The sequence below is a fragment of the Cervus elaphus genome, chromosome 30, assembly GCF_910594005.1.
Source record: "Cervus elaphus chromosome 30, mCerEla1.1, whole genome shotgun sequence".
In the NCBI taxonomy this organism is placed as follows: domain Eukaryota; kingdom Metazoa; phylum Chordata; class Mammalia; order Artiodactyla; family Cervidae; genus Cervus; species Cervus elaphus.
In genome coordinates, this window is record NC_057844.1 from 47,113,531 (window position 1) to 47,132,830 (window position 19,300).

Here is a 19,300-nt window from a genome sequence, read left to right on the forward strand (position 1 = left end):
GAAGCATGCAAAGAGAATTAGCATAAATTTTCTTTTTCTGTTGTCAGTTCTCCATTTTTTGTTAACTAGTCATTTAGGAGGAGTAGACTACTTAGGCTTATAAGGCTAAGCCAGAGTATATTGATCCAGGAAGTTAAGGAACAGTATATCAGGAATATGTTTTCATTCAGCAGGTGAAACAGAGCCATAAACACGAATTTCTGAGTAATAATTAACAGTGAATTGAACAATTATGAGTGTAATATACCATTCACCGTAGATGTGCTTATAAGGAGATTTGTTTTGTAGTTGCTTTATGAGTCACGCATAGAAGCTTTGTATTTTTAAGGGTAAGTTTCCACTGTTATGAAATGTCCTATGGAGATTAAACTTCCATTGAGTAATTACTGTGTGTGGAAGAACACAGAATATAGTAATCATCATATTCACTTTTAGAGACCCACATGTTGAAAGTAGTCCCCCTTTTGATTTAAGAAAGACAAGGCTAAGACTGAAAATATACACCCAAGGGGCTTCCCTGATGACTCAATGGTAAAGAATCAACCTGCCAAGGCAGGAGACCCAGTTTCAATCCCTGGGTCAAGAAGATCCCCTGGAGAAGGAAATGGCAACCCACTCTAGCATTCTTGGCTGGAAAATCCCATGGACAGAGGAACCTGGCAGACTGCATTCGAAAAAGAGGCAGACATGACTGAACATCCAACACAGCATGTTGTCTGTGGAGCCAACGTGTCGCAGAGTTGCTTTGTAAGCCAGTTTATCCACTTGCCTTTTACTCCATATTATATGGTTATTTTTGTTACTTAAATATGACATATTTACTTTATTCTGAAAAAATTGGGCACTACATATGAAGCATTTCTAATGAATTATTCGGTCCAAATCCTTTGATTACATCAACGTTCCATTCCTGTTACACTGTCCTTTACTTAATGGGCCTGTTGGTATTTGAGAGCCTGTGTCTCTGTGTCTTTGTATGCACACCCATGTGTGTACTGCATGGAGTACATGTTTACATTCTGTGTGGGGGAGTACGTGTATATGAATATGTAAATGTATGAGTATGTATACGAACACATATCTGTTCTTTGAAAATTCCTCCTCCTATTTATTGGACATTTATTTTCATTTTGAAAAATATTTTGTCTTCTTACCTAAAGATAGAATTTTAAACTTATAGAACCTCCAACTAATAAAAATAAAAATTAAAAAAATGGAAAAAAAATAATAAAATAAAGTTACAGAAACACCCGATCCTTTACCATTTTGGGGGGAACTCAAGCAGAGCATGGCACGCGATTTCCTTTATATCATCTAGTTTTTTTCAACTCCTCGGCTCAGTAGGATCTCTGGCGCCTAAATACAAAAGTCAGTTTGTTTTCCTGCTGAGCTGCTTACCTTTATTGACATTTAATTACCATTTTCCTCTGATGACTCTTCCTTATCTAAATTAGTAACACAGTATAGCATGTATGTAGAGGTTTGTGTTCAGTGTTTTATATAATCATTCATTAGATAATTCACATGTCCCTTTGACATACATGAGCTTCATTTCCACTTTAATAGATGTGACTACTGAGGTTCAGTGGGGTGGTATTTGTGGTGCATTCTACTACACAGTTGAGTCAGTGGCACAGTTGGAAATGGAAGTCAGAATTGCATCTAGTCTTTCCTCTCAGAGGACAGAATTCTGTTACTAGGAAGGAAGAGAATTTGAATCTCTCTATTCTCAAGTCCTTGGAATTACCAGTTCTCCCAGAACACCTACTGCTATTCCTTGAGTTTAAAAAACTTCTCCCTAATATTTGAAAAATTGGTGGCATTCCATTTTCTTAAAGTATAACTTAAAACATCCTACCTGTTCAGCAAACAATTCTCGTTAATTTTACCATCTCAGATTCTGTTTTGACATTCAAGGAATTGTGCTTCTTCAATTCACTGTTGCTTTTCTTAATCCTGGTTGCAGTACTGTTTGAGTAGACTCACCCCAGTGGCTTTCAAAGAATTTTTAATGGTTCTAAGTAATTTTTATATGTTGAATAATAAAACTCCAGACAGTATAAGATAAGCCTCAGATATTTATCTTTTCAAATAATCATATGTCCTTACAATTAGGCTTGTCACCCTTTCCTATCAGAAAATAGGTCATTTCAAAGAGAAATCCACAATGCAGACTTAGAAATTCAAGACTGAACTAAGAATACGGAGGCAAAAGTTGTTTTCCTGCATTTACCATAGACCAAATATCTAATTAATTTATCTCAGTTATATAGCTGGTAACTTAGTATGTGGTAAATTATAAAATATGCTTTCAGTTTTAAGGATAAATGTTATAATTTGACTTTCAGTGAGGAATAACCAGTCATCTTTAAGAAAACACTAATTGTATGCCCCCACTAGGCAACAAAGTATTCTATGAAAATGTTTCAGTCACATTGTCAGACTGAAAAAATATTCTTATAAAATAGGTAGGTCAATGACTAAATCAAATATTGTAGTCACTGATCTGATATCTTTATGAACTATAAATTTAATTTCTCTTTAATTCAAATGATCAAATTTGTCTTTAGTCTTTTACAATTTCTTATTTGTTAAATTTGACTAGTATGACAGTTTTTTTAAACTTGGTGTATTTTTTTTTCCCCCTAGCAATTTAAATAAAGAAAAGTCAGCTTTGCAGCAAATGAAGGATCAAATGGCATTAGATTTGGAACAACTTCTAAATCATCGTGAGGTACTTTTTCCATTTTGTCAATACTTTTTAACACTTTAGGCTTTTTCAGAATCAAATTGGGTTGAGATTATTGGATCCCAGTTACCCGTATTCATTATGAGTTAATTCTTATTCCTGGAATTCCTAATTCTTGACAGCCCCTTATTGCCTTATTCATATCTCTGTCATTGAATTTCCATGTTGTTTAATAATCATGTGTTCCACCTTTCTCCCTCTAGACAGTAAATTTCTTTAGTGTACCTCTTGTCTTGTTTATCATTCTGTAGCCAGTGCCTAGTGTACAGTATTTGTGTTGAACTTTAAAATCCATAAGTTTTCTTTCATTTCTTCCTCATGAAAAATCTTTTAGACTTAATACAATCCCTATTTTATAAAAAAAGAAAATGAGTTTTAAGGGGTTTGCCTAGAGCCAGATGGTCACTGGGATAACCTCAGTTTTCTTTCTCATTTTTAAAGTCAGATTTATTGAGATATGATATACAATAAAATTCACCCTTTCTAGCATACATTTCTGTGATTTTTGGCTAATGCCCACAGTTCTGTAACCATCACCCCAAGCAATATATACGATAGTTTCATCGTCACAGACAAATTCCCTCTTGAACCCTTTTCCCCAACTCCAGTCTGAGCAACCACTGATCTGTTTTCTATCCCTGTAGTTTTGCCTTTTCCCACAAAAGGTATTATCCTTTCACAGAATGTCAAATAAATAAAATTATCAGGGAATTCTCTGACAGTCCAGTGGGTAGGACTCTGCACTTTCACTGAGAGCTACAGGTTCTGTTCCTGGTCAGGGAACTAAGATCCCACAAGCCAAGTAGTACAGCCAAAAAAGGAAATAATAACAATAGCAATATAATTATTGGTCTTTTCAGTCTGGGTTTTGCTCAGTTGCCATAAAAAGATTCATCCATGTTGTTATAAATATTAGTAATTTGTCCTTTTTATTGCTGAGTAGTATTCCATTGTATGGATATACCACAGTTTGTTAATCCATTCACAGTTGAGGGTCATTTGCGTCATTTCCATTTGGGAACACTTAAAAATAAAGCTGCTGTACACGGTTGTGTATATGGTTTTATGTAAATAAAATTTTCCTTTTCTCTTGGTAAATACCAGGAGCAGGATTACTGGGTCATGTGGAAAGTGTATGTTTAATGTCATAGGAAACTGCCAGACTATTTCCAAAGTGACTATGTCTTTTGTATTCCCACCAGCAACAAGTGAGAGTTCCAGTTGCTCTGCATTCTCACCAACAGTTGGTATCATTAAGCTTAGTTTTTTTTTTTCTTTCTTTCTTTCTTTTTTTTTTATTTGGGACAAGCAAAGCACACTGGAATGATGAGCAAGTCCCAGCAACCCTGCTCCGGAGAGCTGCCATCTAAGCTTAGTTTTTTAATCCATGAATTTTTTCCACTGTACTATCACTGTCTTGTCTTAGCCATGTTTTTACCGTTTTGCAGTCCTAACAGAGAAAGAAACGCTCAAAGCAGATCATTGATTTATAAGTATCCTGAAGACATTGTGTCCTAGTCTGGAAAAGATATATCAGGTATTTAGGAAGAAATTATTGGAAGGAAATTATTGAGAGAGATGAAGCAAGGAATATTCCTAGAAACAACTTAAAGATACATATCCTAGAAATAATGTCAAGGGAATTGGGAGACTGTCTTTATCTTAGAAATGGCCTTTGGAGTGAGTTCTCTTAAAGGTGTATTTTATGTGATGGGTGGACAGGATAAGAAAGTGTCCCTGGGCTAGATTTTAGAGATGGTTTTTAGGTAGATAAGTAGACCTGACAACAAGTTACAGAGTAGAGAAATTTCTGAAGATATTTATTCTCTTTTCCGACTTTCAGCATTCCAGGCCTTATCTACTATCACTTGTGTCCTAGGATTCTGATTTCAAATAGTTGTTGCCTCACTGTGGAAGCCAGATTTATTCAGTATGTGGATCTTAACAAAAGTTTTTAAAACTGAATATTTAAGAAATAGTAGCTACAGAGGTCCATTAAGTCATACCAAAAAGCTTTTTTTTCCCCAAAAAAGCTGCATAATAGATAATTTAGAATGGCAGGTCTCATTTGAATTTAGAGAATTATGCTCAACTCTGAAAAATATATGAAAACCTTCATTTATATATTTTGTATGTCATACTTGGAGTCACTTATTCATGAGTCCAGATAAAAACTAAAAGTTTTAATAGTGGGTTGAGACTTGAGTAGGTTTAAAGGAAAATATGTCTTAACATGAAAATTAAATACTAGCAAGGTGAATTAAATTGACAGCTACCACATGGCATCAATGAAGTTTGCAAGGATACACATCTAATTAAATAATTACCAGTTAATTTGCGTGCATTTGAGGTTTCTTCATTTTGGTATATAAATAATCCAACATTATGACTTTTCTTTATGCCAAACAGTCAAAGAAAAGTAACTTTTTTTTCCCCCAAAGCAAAGTAAAAATTCAAGTTTAATGGAACAAATCTAATATAAGCTTGTAATCTTTTCTAAGAAATGGTTGAAGGAATTCCCTGATGGTCTATTGTTTAGGACTCCTCACTTTCATTGCCAGGGGCCTGAGTTCGATCAGTAGTCCGGGAACTAAGATCCCACACGCCTCCTGGCCAAAAAAAAAAGAAGAAGAAGAAAGAAACATTTTGCACCAACTTGCATCACATATACAGCATGCATGCTCAGTCTCGTGTGACTCTTTGCAACCCTATGGACTGTGTCTCCCCAGGCTCCTCTGTCCATGAGATTTTCCAGGCAAGAATACTGGAATGGATTGCCATTTCCTACTCCAGGGAGCCTTCCCGACCCGGAGTTCAAACCCACATCTTTTGCATCTCCTGAATTGGCAGGCAGATTCTCTACCACTACATTACCTGAGAAGCCCTTATAATGTATGCAGACCCAAATGCAAATACAGAAGGCTTCTATGGAAAGAAAATAGCCTGTAACCCAGGAATATGCTTGAACATTCCTTTGAACATTTACCTGAAGAAACAGAATCTGCAAGATTGATTTATTCATTTTATGACTCTGAGGGTGACGTGCCCAGAACAGCCAGTAGATAACAGTTGAATGAGAATAACTCTGATAAAGAAGTCAAATTTATTGAAAGTGAAAACCAGGACTGAAACTCAGGGGAGGGCACGCAGTCACCGCGGGCACAAGACAGTGGAGGTGCCCCTCTCAGGGGCGCGCCCAGCGCGGGGCTGGCTGCTGAGAGCACGCCTCACCCCTGGCAGGACCCTGTGAAAATGACCTAGCGTGAGTCATTGATTGAATCAGCCAGATTTTCTCAGTTTAAATAAGTGATTCATAAAGAGACCAAATGAACATTTAAAGCCTTTCATATTCTTTTTTGCATTGGACAGGTCTTGCCTTAATTTTATAAGTGATGTTACTTAGTTCTGGTAAGACTGTGTGTGTATGGTAACAATACGAAATGAGATCCCCACCTCATTTACATAGTTATCAAATATGTGTTACATGAAAAAAAGAAAATGAGTGGGATAGTCCTGGGTTGACAATGCTAGGATAGGTGAGGCATGGCCACAGGATTTTTCTTTTCTATATTGGTCTTAGCTCAAAATGTTAGCCTAAAACCTCGTTCACATGAGTCGTTCAGTTGTGGTCTTAAGAATTTCCAGGAAGGATAAAATTGATAGTGGCCTCTTATTCTATAAATTTTTAGAATTGATACATTCAAAAACTATTGTGTGTATTTGGAAAGTGTATTGGATGACTTTTATTCTCATCTTTTCTTTAGAGACAGTGTATTAACCTAATAAAAGAATTTAAGAAAGGATTGTAGTTTAGTCACTCAGTTGTGTCTAACTCTTTGTGACCCCGGGGTCCTTTGTTCATGGGATTTCCCAGGCAAAAATGCTGGAGTGGGTTGCCATTTCTTCCTCCAGGGTATCGTCCTGACTTGGGGATCAAACCTGTGTCTTCTGTGTTGCCGGCAAATTCTTTTCCACTGAGCCTCCAGGGAAGCCCTACTGAGCCTGCGCTCTAAAGCCCGTGAACCTCAACTCCTGAGCCCCTGTGCTGCAGCTACAAACGCCTCTACACCCTGGAGCCGGCACTCTGCAGTAAGAGAAGCCTGAGCTCCGCAGTGAAGAGTAGCCCCCACTCCCCACAGCTGGAGAAAACCCACCCACAGCAGTGATGACCCAGAACAGCCAAAAATCAATCTTTATTTAAAAAAAAAAAAAAGACACAATTTAATGTCATGATCCATGCCTTTATAGAAGATCAGAACAAAATCTGGTGCCATTTCTCTTTGTTTTCTGAAACTTTAGGGACCTACTAAGTGCTTCTGTTTATATTACATAATTTAGTGTCTGCTGCTGTCCCCTGAGATAAGTATCATTGTCCCTACTTTTACAGATGAAACTGATGCTGAGTAACTCATGGTTAAGTAACTCAACCATGATTACATACTTACTGTTAAAACTTTTTTTTTTCCCTGAAACAGAAGCTTATGATCCTTCTTAGTCTCATTTAGACAAAAATCTCATGATGAATTATTGTTTGCGTGAGTTCCAGGAAAAATTTTTGCCTCTGTAGATGAAGCTATATCTTTTTTCTTTTTTTTAAGAAAATGAGAACTGTGTAATTTAACATGTTTCCTTTTTGTCTTAGTTGACAGAAAACTCAGAGCTAAATATCTTATCCAGGTGTTGTAATCTTTTTCTTTTCTTTCACTTTTGATGCTTCAAAGTAGCTTTTTCTTTATCTTTCAAGTGGAATGAAATCTTTTTTACCCTTCAATGCCTGCATTTATACTAAGACCTTTTATGTATAAAAATATAACATATAAATCTTAAATAATTAGTTTTTTAAAAATATAAAGGAAAAGACTGACTAACATGATCTCGTTTTTAGTTAACAGTATCAGGGCTTCAAATTCAACATTCAGTTTTGAGTATAAGAAATATGATTCCTTAGAGTGACTTTTCTTATTTCATCATATCTTTAATCAGCTAAGTATCTAGTAAAATACTGAGCATAATTTTAAGAAATGGATGCAAAAGCTCTTTTTAAAGTTCTTTTGTAACTGTGTTAGGGGCAGTGGTAAGAGCTCCTCTTAGGAAGCTTTTCAGTGTTTTATCGAGCAATAGTTGGTATCATGAACTTAAACTGGTGATGTTGGTGTTCAACAAAAATGAACCAATTTGAAAACTATTTAGAATGCAGAATCCCGGGGCTTGGTGATTGATTGGATTTAGGGAATGATGAGAGAAGGAATGAGAATTGATGCCCGGAGTTTTGGCTTGTGTCCTGGGTTTATGGTGATGCTACGAAGGCCATAGGATAAATAGGTTTGAGAAAGAACTCAAGAAAATATCTAAGTGGATATATTCAGTAGAGAGTTTAAACTGTAGGTTCTGGAGTCCAAGGAAGAGAACTTGTCTAGAGCTAGAGATTTGGGAGTCAAAGCATAAACACGGTGTGTACACAGAAGCAGATAGAATGAACTAGTGAAGGGGTATAGAGTGAGAACAGAGAGGGTCCTAGGTCAGAGTCTTGATGAGTACTAATAGTTTAGGAATAGGCAGAGCAAAAAAAGCTCACGCTAGAGTGAGGAGGGACCAGAGAAATGGCAGACACATCAGGAAGAGTGGATCCCTAAAGCCAGAACCATTCAGTAGGGAGGAGGTTGGCAGCAGTGGCTTCAGCTGCCGAAGGGCCAGATCAAACAAAGAAAGAAAAAGAAAGTGTCATTTGGATTTTTAAAGAATGCTAAAACCAAAAAAAGCAGTTTCAGTGGTGCTAAAAGGCAGATTGCAGTGAACTGGTAAATGCATAGAAGTTGAAAAATAATAATAGAAAAAATAGGTAACTCTCTGAATAGGGGTTGTGGCCATGAAGTTAAAAGATGCTTGCTCTTTGGAAGAAAAGCTATGACAGACCTAGACAGCATGTTCAAAAGCAGAGACATCATTTTGCCTCCAAAGGTCTGTATAGTCAAAGCTGTGGTTTTTCCAGTAATTATGTAAGATATGAGAGTTGGCTCATAAAGAAGGCCAAGTGCTGAAGAATTGATGCTTTTGAATTGTGCTACTGGAAAAGACTCTTGTAAGTCCCTTCAACTACTGGAGCAATTTGGTCACATGATGCAGAGAGCCAACTCATTGGAAAAGACCCCAGTGCTGGGAAAGATTGAAGTCAAAAGGACAAGAGGGTGGCAAAGGATGAGATGGTTAGATAGCATCACCGACTCAATGGACATGAATTTGAGCAAATTCCAGGAGATAGAGTAAGCTCAAGGAACCTAGCATGCTGCAGTCTGTGGAGTTGCAAAGAGTTGGACACGATTTAATGACTGAACGACAACTGTTTAAGAGAATATAAGGTTATCAGGGAGGGAGCATGAGATCAAGGGCTTTTACCTTCCTGAGTTGGAGAGTATCCAGCCTAAGTGGCGATAGGAAGGAGCCAAACAGAGGGAGACACTGAAAGTTCAAAAGAGGATGATCAATTGAGCAAAAGTGCTGGGAAAGGAAGAGATCCAGGATGAAATGATGGGATTTAACTTTAGATAGGAGGGGACACCTTTTCCATTTTGAAGAGGAGAAATAAAAATTATATTAAAAGTAACTTAGTAGGTTTAGTGGCAAGAATTTAGGAAGTTCCCATCTAATGGCTGTTTTCTAATGGCAAGACGGGTGATAGGATCAGAATTTGGTTTTTTATTTTATTTATTTTTGACGGTGCTGGGTCTCCTTTGCCACACGTAGACTTTCTCTAGCTGCAGTGAGCAGGGGCTTCATTGTGGTATGCAGGCTTCCCATTGTGGTGACTTCTCTTGTTGCAGAGCACAGGCTCTGGGTAAACAGGCTTCAGTAGATGCAGCTCGGAGCCTCACTAGTTGTGACACACGAGCTTTAGTTGTTCCACGGCTCGTGGAATCTTCCCAGGCCAGGGGTCAGACCTTGTGTCCCCTGCCTTAGCAGGCAGATTCCTACCCACTGTACCACCAGGGAAGTTCCTGTTGATTTTTTTAGCCATACCGAGCAGCGGTATGTGGGATCTTAGTTCCCCAAACAGGGATCGAACCCTTTCCCTCTGTAGTACAAGCACAGAGTCTTAATCACCAGACCACCATGGAAGTCCCAGGATCAGAATTTTGAGAAAAATACAAGTTTGGAATAGCTGTATAATAAATGAGTGATGTAAAAAAAAATAAAATAAATGAGTGATGTGCATTACAGACATAACAAGTAATTGCCAAGGTGAGATGTCATATGTTCATTATGGTACCATTCTGTGTAATTTTTCTCTAGCAGCTTACCCTCAGCATGCTAGGTGCAAACATGGAGAAGGTAGATAGTTGGTCCGATCCAGAATTACAAATGTATATGTTCAGCTGTCATTAAATTGTAAGGCTGGAATTACCTTTATATTCTTTACGTCACATACTTTGAAATACTGTGGAAAAACACAGCAATCGAACAGACAGGATAGCTCTGCTACTTAGTAACTATGGATTCTTAAGACAATAATTTAACCCCTCTAAACTCAGGATTGTATGAGAATTAAACAATGTAGTACTTTTCTGACATATGACAATAAGTCAGTAAATGTAGGTCCCTTCCCTCTTTTCCTTCCTTTTCAAGAATCAATTCAAATGTTATCTATTCTTTGAAGCCCTTCATAACTCAGTAAAGAAAAACTTAAGCTTTTTTAAATCTCTTTCCCACAACTCTAAAAATATTTGTATTAATATTCCTACCGCTATAATTATGCGTGTGTCTTGCCAGTGAAGTATACCTAGTTTTTCTTTGGGTATTAGCCTTTAGCACAGTATTTAGCACATAGTAAGTATTCATTTGGGCTTCCCAGATTCAGTGGCTCAGTGATAAGGAATCTTCCTGCCAGTGCAGAAGATACAGGTTCAATCCCTGAGTGGAGAAGATCGCCTGGAGGAGGAAATGGCAACCCACCCCAATATTCTTGCCTGGAGAATTCTGTGGACAGGGGAGCCTGGTGGGCTGTAGTGCATGGGGTCGCAAAGAGTCAGGCACGACTGCGCAACTGAGTACACACACACACACACACACACAGACACACACGTGCAAGTATTCAATTGAATGTTTGTTAAACTGCGATCTTTTTCAGTCTTCAATAATAACTTCACTGCACGAGTGTGAGTGAAAGTCGCTCAGTCATGTCTGACTCTTTGCGACCCCATGGACTACACAGCCCATGGAATTCTCCAGGCCAGAATACTGGAGTGGGTAGCCTTTCCCTTCTCCAGGAGTAATTTCACTAGAAGCTGTCAAATAGAGGGCTTTAGAAACCAACCTTTAATATATTCACGTTCTCCCCCCTCAAACATATATATTTGTGGAATATAATACATCTATTTCTAAAATCCTGAACTTCGGACTTCCTTGGTGGCCCAGCGGTTAGGAATATGGCTGTCAGGACAGAGGATGTGGGTTCCATGCGTGGTGTGTTAAGATTCCATATACCGTGGGGCGGCTTGCGCCACAGCTGCTGAGCCCAAATGCCCTAGAGCTTGTGCTCCACAACATGAGAAGCCCATGCACCACCACTAGAGAGTAGCCCCCGGGAGCCACAACTAGAGAAAGCCCACCAGCAGCAGTGAAGACCAAGCACAGCCAAAAATAAAATAAATAAAATTAAAAAAAAATAAAACTTGAGCTTCTTCTACCCTTTCACCCAGTGCTTCTGTCAATAATCTCTCTCAAGGTCCACAAGCATTTCAGTTAGTATTTAACCAGAACTTAACCAACCACTTCTTAGTAAGTGCCTAGAATGTGCAAGGCCGCACACTTGCCTGAATGTTGGCCTAACTCCCACGGTTCCAGATAACTTGCCTCTTACTGCGGTGTGTGTCACTTAAAAAAAAAACCCTGCAGTTAGCCAGGTTTCTGCAAAATGAAGTCACAGTATAATTATCATTCTTTTATGGTATGTTTATGTTCCAGGACTAACTCCTATGTTCTTTGTGATTTCTCGGAAAGTTTCAGGGACGTTTCGGCATCACAAGTGCCCCTGAGGCAATCCACTTCATAAAGGGCTCAAACAAATTACATATTTCTATATGTGTGTCATTCTTTTTGGTTCATACTTAACTATTTTGAAATTTCCTTAAGAATACCTTTTTACATGTTTTTCTTAGACACCTATGCAGTTAAATTTTACAGTCAGAACAGTCATCATGACTTAAAACAAATACTGTGTGGGTAAGTTAATTTTTCTTTAAATGAAGATGTAATTATTTCTCAGATTGATACATTTCTCATCGTAGTGTGCTCTTCAAGTTCAAATTTGTTTTTTATTTCCTAGATGTAAAAGAGTGTTTTAAAGGTAATTATTATAGTGGAAAGCTAAAACATATATAGTATAAGTCATATTTTCCCTATAAAATTTGAGAATGCTTATTTTTCCCACATAAGGGTATGTGAATTTAGGTCTGAGGAAATTCAGAGAGTAAAGTATTGCAAAAAATACTCATTGCAAGTGTTGGATTTAAATATACTTGAAGTATGACAAAACTAAACCTATTGTGTAAAAGTGATAATAATATAACTTCTTCCTACCAAAATATTTTAATTGTTTTCAACTCAATTATATTATAACTAAAATATCCAAAGAGCTCTGTGATGCCCTTATACCCACTTGACAGAAGCAGCAACTGAATGTTTCCTGGCCTCAATTTTGAATTGCCTAAAGACACACATTTTTTGCTTTAGATTATACTCTGTAGACCTCTATGTTTATGTGGACTTGCACTAAACTTAACAGAACTAGGTCAGATTATTTTGATTTTCATAAGTACCTTGTCTTCTTTCTTAATCTTTTCATCATCAGGTTTAAAATTACAAATACCCCTGTTGTGTCCTGCAGGTAAAATTCTGTCTTGGGTGAAACATTCTATCTCATCATAGAAATACCTTATTTGTGTACATATGCCCTTTTAACATTTTTCACATCACACTTTCACATCTATTATGTATCACATAGGCCTTTCATTTTCTAGTTTTAGGTTTGTTTTGTTTTTTTCAAAGAATGAAATGTGTGTTTTTCCCACTACATTTTAGAAGTTTGGTATGTTTCCTTTTAAATAGTAAGTACACTTCTCTGACCTTTTTTTATCAGTAAGGAACAAGTAAATGACCTCTTGCTATCATTTCTAACCCTGTGTTTTTATGACTCTTAGGATAGCAGCCGTTTATAACAAACTAAACAATTCTCGGGTATAAGGACACACACAAAACAAACTGCAGAGCTATTAAAATAAGTCTCTGGAAATACGTGTTGGCCAGGAGAGAATGTGAACAGTGAAATGAGATGATTATGGTCTTCTTTGGCAGTATTTTAATTTAAACTTAGGACATCTATATCCTGTATCAAGTTGCTGACACTGAGGGAAGACTGGGAATATAACATGGAGAAGTTCAGGCACTAGAGTGAGTCACACTCCAGACCCCAAAGAGTCTCAGAGAGCCTGGAGTCTGAAATTAATGATGGAAATCAACAAGAATTTGCATCAAAACCTACCAGATTATACTGAAATAATAAAAGCCAGAAAGCAGACAACAGCTAGATGAATACTGGTACGGAAGGAAAAGCCAGGTACAAGACAACATGTATACCAGAGGCAAGGCGGTTAGAAGTCCAAGGTGAAGTTCAGTAATCAGTAATCAGAAGGGGTCTGTACAAACCAATCAGAACAGAATTGAGGTGCCCACAATTAGGTTTTCAGTCAGCAGTGGCATTCCTCAGGAGCCTACTGCAGTGTATAATAATGCTAACTTCCTCTACCTGCCTCACTGTTGAGGATGACCTTAAGATTATATCCAAGTTCAGGAAAGAATGTTGTTAGTGATTAGCTATGTCCCCTAGGCTATGAGAGCACAATTGTGTCTCATTTACCAAACCCTTGATCTCTCACTAAGCTATCCCTGGTAGATAGGGTATGACTCCAAAAATATTTATCATCTGAAATGCATTAGAATAAGGAGTAGATAAGCCTTATTCTTCTCTGCTCTGGCCAGGACTTCATTCTGTTCTAGACTCAAAACTTTGAATACTCACTAGGAGATAATCAGAGGAAAATAATCAAGATGATAAAAGAATTCCATTCAGCCAAGAGAGATTAATGGATTTGGGGGTGTTTAGAGAAGAAAGCTGAAGCTCCAATACTTTGGCCATCTGATGTGAAGAGCCACCTCATTGGAAAAGATCCTGATGCTGGGAAAGTTTGAGGGCAGGAGAAGGGGATGACAGATGGGCAGATGGACAGATGGTTGATGGGCATCATTGACTCAATGCACATGAGTGTGAGCAAATTCCGGGAGATAGTGAAGGACAGGGAAGCCTGGCGTGCTGCAGTCCATGGGCTCACAAAAAGTCGGTCACTACTGAGCAACTGAACAACAACAGGGTAGAAAAGATTTAGAGAGATACAAGAAATTCGAAGTAGGCATGTGAAAGAGGCAGAAATAGACTTGCGATACATCTCTCCAAAGGCTGGAATTAAAACCTAAGGGTAGACATTATATGGAGACATGTTTGGTTTGCTTTGTGTGGTTCTTATTGTTGCTTTGCTTTGTTTTATATAGAGGTTAAATAATTTGAAGGTCCCTTCCAAACCTGAAATTGTGACTGTCAAAGGCCTTGATAGAGAGCATCTGCATTATTGTGTAAATAATGAATTCATTTGAATTCTAAGTTGAATTGCTTTGAATTCATTTGAATTCTGATTTCATTTCTTAATAGCTAATGAATTTGGCTGTATTTCTTAAAATCTTCTAAGCCTCAGTTTGTCTTGAGAATTGAAGTAATATCTACCTCTTGGTATTTAACAGAAGATTAAATTTTTTTTTTTTTTTCAATTTATTTGGCGTGTGCTGGGTCTTAGTTGCAGCACATGGATTCTTTGGTCTTTGTTTGGTATGCAGGATCTTTACTGGCAGCAGTGAACTTTAGTTGCAGCATGTGGGATCTAGTTCCCTGACCAGGGATCAAACCCAGGCCCTCTGAATTGGGAGCACAGAGTCTTAGCCACTGGACTACCAGGGAGATCCTGAAGACTAAATTTTTGTGCAAAATACATAATGCAAAGCCTGGAACATAGTAAATACTACATGAATATTAATTTTCCAGACAAAAATCTGTTTTGTCTATTGTTTAGAGTTTAGTGGCATTGGCATTCAAGGTATAGTTTACCTTCTTCAAAAATTATACATTGAGTGAATTGAGAGACTAGCGTTGACATATATGCAGTAGCACGTGTGAAACAGATCGCTGTGGGAAGCGTCTGTGTAACACAGGGGGTTTAGCTCGGTGCTCTGTGAAGGCCTAGAGGAGTGCGATGGGGGGGCAGGGTGGGAGGGAGCCTCAGGAGGGAGGGGATATATATGTATACTTACATACACACTGATTCACGTTATACAGCAGAAGCTAACACAGCATTGTAGAACAATTATACTCCAATAGTAATAAACTTTTAAAATCATATATTGAGATGTGCTAAAAATTTGCTTTGATAATGATTTAAAATTGTCTTTGGGCACTTAGAGTATCAATGGATAACTCTCAAATAATTTTGCATTTTCAACTATTTTGTTAGATGTGATAATGATGTTTTGGGTTTTTTGTTTTTTTTTTAAATCCTTATCTGTTAAAAATCTCTACTGAAATATTTACAAGTGAAATGATCTGAGGTCTGAAATCTGCTTTCAGATATTTCAAAATAACTGGAAAGGAAGTAGATAAAACAATGTTGACAGAACATTATGGCAGTTCCTCAGATGATTAAACATGAAGTTACCATATGGCCCAGCAATTCCACAACTAGGTTTATACTCGAGAAATGAAAACATGTCTACACAAAAACTTGTACATGAATGTTACATGTTAACAGCATTATTCACAGCAACCAAAGGTGTAAACAACCCAGATGTCCACCAGCTGATGAATGGATTAAACAAAATGTGGGATAGCTATACAATGAAATATTACTCAGTCATAAAAAGAAATGAATTACGAGTAGATATATAACATCATACACCTTGAAAACACCATGCTAAGTGAAAGAAGCTGGTCACAATGGACACACACATGATTCTATTCATTTGAAATGCCTTGAACAAAGAAATCCACAGAAATAGAAAGTCGATTAATGGTTGCTTGTGGCTGGTAAATTGAGGACAGGATAGATAGTGGAGTGATTCCTAAAGGACTCAGGGTTTCCTTCTGAGGTGATGGAAAAATTTTTTTTTCATTTTATACTTTAAATGGATGACTATATTGGCAGGTGAATTATATCTCAATGAAGCTGTTTTTAAGAAAAAACAATTTATTGGCAAAATGTTGATAATGGCTAAAGTCAAGCAGTAGAAACTGAGAGTTAGAAGTTTCCATAATAAAATGTTGTTTAAATGCTCTTTCAGATGTAGTTTAAACCTCCAATAGAAGTATGTACTTGGTTTAGAATGGTTCAGTTCAGTTCAATCTTGCCCAGCATCAGGATCTCTTCAAATAAGTCAGTTCTTCACATCAGGTGGCCAAAGTACTGGAGTTTCGGCTTCAGCATCAGACTTTCCAATGAACACCCAGGACTGATTTCCTTTAGGATGGACTGGTTGGATCTCCTTGCAGTCCAAGGGGCTCTTCAAGAGTCTTCTCCAACACCACAGTTCAAAAGCATCAGTTCTTTAGTTCTCAGCTTTCTTTATAGTCGAGCTCTCACATCCATAATATAACTAGTGGAAAAACCATAGCTTTGACTAGACGGACCTTTGTTGTTAAAGTAATGTCTCTGCTTTTTAATATGCTGTCTAGGTTGGTCATAACTTTTATTCCAAGGAGTAAGCATCTTTTAATTTCATGGATGCAGTCACCATCTGCAGGGATTTTGGAGCCCAGAAAAATAAAGTCTGCCACTGTTTCCACTGTTTCCCCATCTATTTGCCATGAAGTGATGGGACCAGATGCCATGATCTTAGTCTTCTGAATATTGAGTTTTAAGCCAACTTTTTCACTCTCCTCTTTCACTTTCATCAAGAGGCTCTTTAGTTCCTCTTCACTTTCTGCCATAAGGGTGGTGTCATCTGCATATCTGAGGTTATTGATATTTCTCCTGGCAGTCTTGATTCCAGCTTGTGCTTCCTCCAGCCCAGCATTTTGCATTATGTATTCTGCACATAAGTTAAATAAGCAGGGTGACAATATACAGCCTTGACATACTCCTTTCCAAATTTGGAACCAGTCTGTTGTTCCATGTCCAGCTCAAACTGTTGCTTCTTGACCTGCACACAGATTTTTCAAGAGGCAGGTCAGGTGGCCTGGTATTCCCATCTCTTTAAGAATTTTCCACAGTTTATTGTGATCCACACAGTCAAAGCTTTGGCATAGTCAATAAAACAGAAATAGATGTTTTTCTGGAACTCTCTTGCTTTTTTGATGATCCAACATATGTTGACAATTTGATCTCTGGTTCCTCTGCCTTCTCTAAATCCAGCTTGAGCATCTAGAAGTTGACAGTTCACGTACTGTTGAAGTCTGGCTTGGAGAATTTTGAGCATTACTTTACTAGCCTGTGAGATGAGTGTAATTGTGCGGTAGTTTGAGCATTCTTTGGCAATGCCTTTCTGTGGGATTGGAATGAAAACTGACCAGTCCTGTCACCACTGCTGAGTTTTCCAAATTTGCTGGCATATTGAGTGCAGCACTTGCACGGCATCATCTTTTAGGATTTGAAATAGCTCAACTGGAATTCCATCACCTCCACTAGCTTTGTTTGCAGTGATGCTTCAGAAGGCCCACTTGACTTCGCATTCCAGGATGTCTGGCTCTAGGTGAGTGATCATACCATCGTGATTATCTGGGTCATGAAGACTATTTTTGTATAGTTCTTTGTGTATTCTTGCCACCTCTTCTTAATATCTTCTGCTTCTGTTAGGTCCATACCATTTCTGTCCTTTTTTTTGTGCCCATCTTTGCATTAAATGTTCCCTTGGTGTATCTAATTTTCTTGAAGAGATCTCTAGTCTTTCCCATTCTGTTGTTTTCCTCAGTTTCTTTGCACTGATCGCTCAGGAAGGCTTTCTTATCTCTTCTTGCTGTTCTTTGGAACTCTGCATTCAAATGGATTTATCTTTCCTTTTCTCCTTTGCTTTTCACTTCTATTCTTTTCACAGCTATTTGTAAGGCCTCCTCAGGCAGTCATTTTGCTTTTTTACATTTCTTTTTCTTGGGGATGGTCTTGATCCCTGCCTCCTGTACAATGTCACAAACCTCCGTCTTCCATAGTTCTTCAGGCACTCTGTCTATCAGATCTAATCCCTTGCATCTTTTTCTCACTTCCACTGTATAATCATAAGGGATTTGATTTAGGTTATACCTGAATGGTCTACTGGTTTTTCCTACTTTCTTCAATTTAAGTCTGAATTTGGCAATAAGGAGTTCATGATCTGAGCCACAGTCAGCTCCCAGTCTGTTTTTGCTGAGGTCTTGTTTTTGCTTCTCCATCTTTGACTGCAAAGAATATAATCAGTCAGATTTCGGTATTGATCATCTGGTGACGTCCATGTGTAGAGTCTTCTCTTGTGTTGTTGAAAGAGGGTGTTTGCTATGACCAATGCGTTCTCTTGGCAAAACTCTATCAGCCTTTGCCCTGCTTCATTCTGTACTCCAAATTTGCCTGTTACTCCAGGTGTTTCTTGACTTCCTACTTTTGCACTCCAGCCCCCTATAATGAAAAGGACATCTCTTTTGGGTGTGAGTTCTAAAGGGTCTTGTAGGTCTTTATTGAACCATTCAACTTCAGCTTCTTCAGCATTACTGGTAGGGGCATAGACTTGGACTACCGTGATATTGAATGGTTTGCCTTGGAAATGAACAGAGTTCATTCTGTTATTTTTGAGATTGCATCCAAGTACTGCATTTCGGACTCTTTTGTTTTGGTTTAAAACAAGGTTGGTTTTTACCTCGGGTTAGCTCAGGTAAGAAAGACGCACAGAATGCTGACTTCACTGCCAGATGCATTGTTATTCCTCTAAAGAGCACTTCAGTGTAGCCTCCAGTGGAGCACAGAGTTTGCATTATACTTCTTAGAGCTATTTTCATCAAGAAATGCCATCTATGTGTCCCCTTGCCAACATCTTTGCAGAGTTTACAACTTTCAGCCATTTATTGGCATCAACCGTGCAATACTCTTAAGCAGCTGCTCTGCAGTGGAGCTCTTTTAATATGCCACCGTCTATGCAAATAGTTTATACTAAATGACCAAGATATGTGCGTTCATGTTCAAGAGAGTAGTTTATCTCTCTTATAGAGTGTTTGCACAGTCATCATCTTCAACATCGTCATCATCTGGACGCTTCATGAGAATGTCCTTAACTCTTCCACTTTGAGGAGTAGAGTACTGCAGTGGGGTTTTTATTGTTTTGTTTTGTTTTTATTTTATCTTAAGTTACAGTCATATAATCGGATTCAGTTCTACATTTGTTCATTTTAATGAATGGTTCCTTCATTCCTGAAGTTACGATAATTTTCTTATGTATTTGATA

General features: G+C 37.9%; 1 protein-coding gene across 5 annotated transcripts in view; it reads left to right on the top strand.

Moving 5' to 3' along the window:
* PIBF1 (progesterone immunomodulatory binding factor 1) overlaps positions 1-19,300 on the top strand; it is a 222,445-nt gene that overhangs the window by 185,775 nt on the left and 17,370 nt on the right. For 4 of the 5 annotated variants that reach the window (XM_043891786.1, XM_043891787.1, XM_043891788.1 and 1 more), the window contains one exon: positions 2,650-2,734. In XM_043891786.1, the coding sequence (XP_043747721.1) occupies positions 2,650-2,734 (85 nt within the window). Of the gene's footprint in view, positions 1-2,649; positions 2,735-17,482; positions 17,511-19,300 lie in introns of those variants that run through there. The other variant, XM_043891789.1, reaches the window with a different exon arrangement.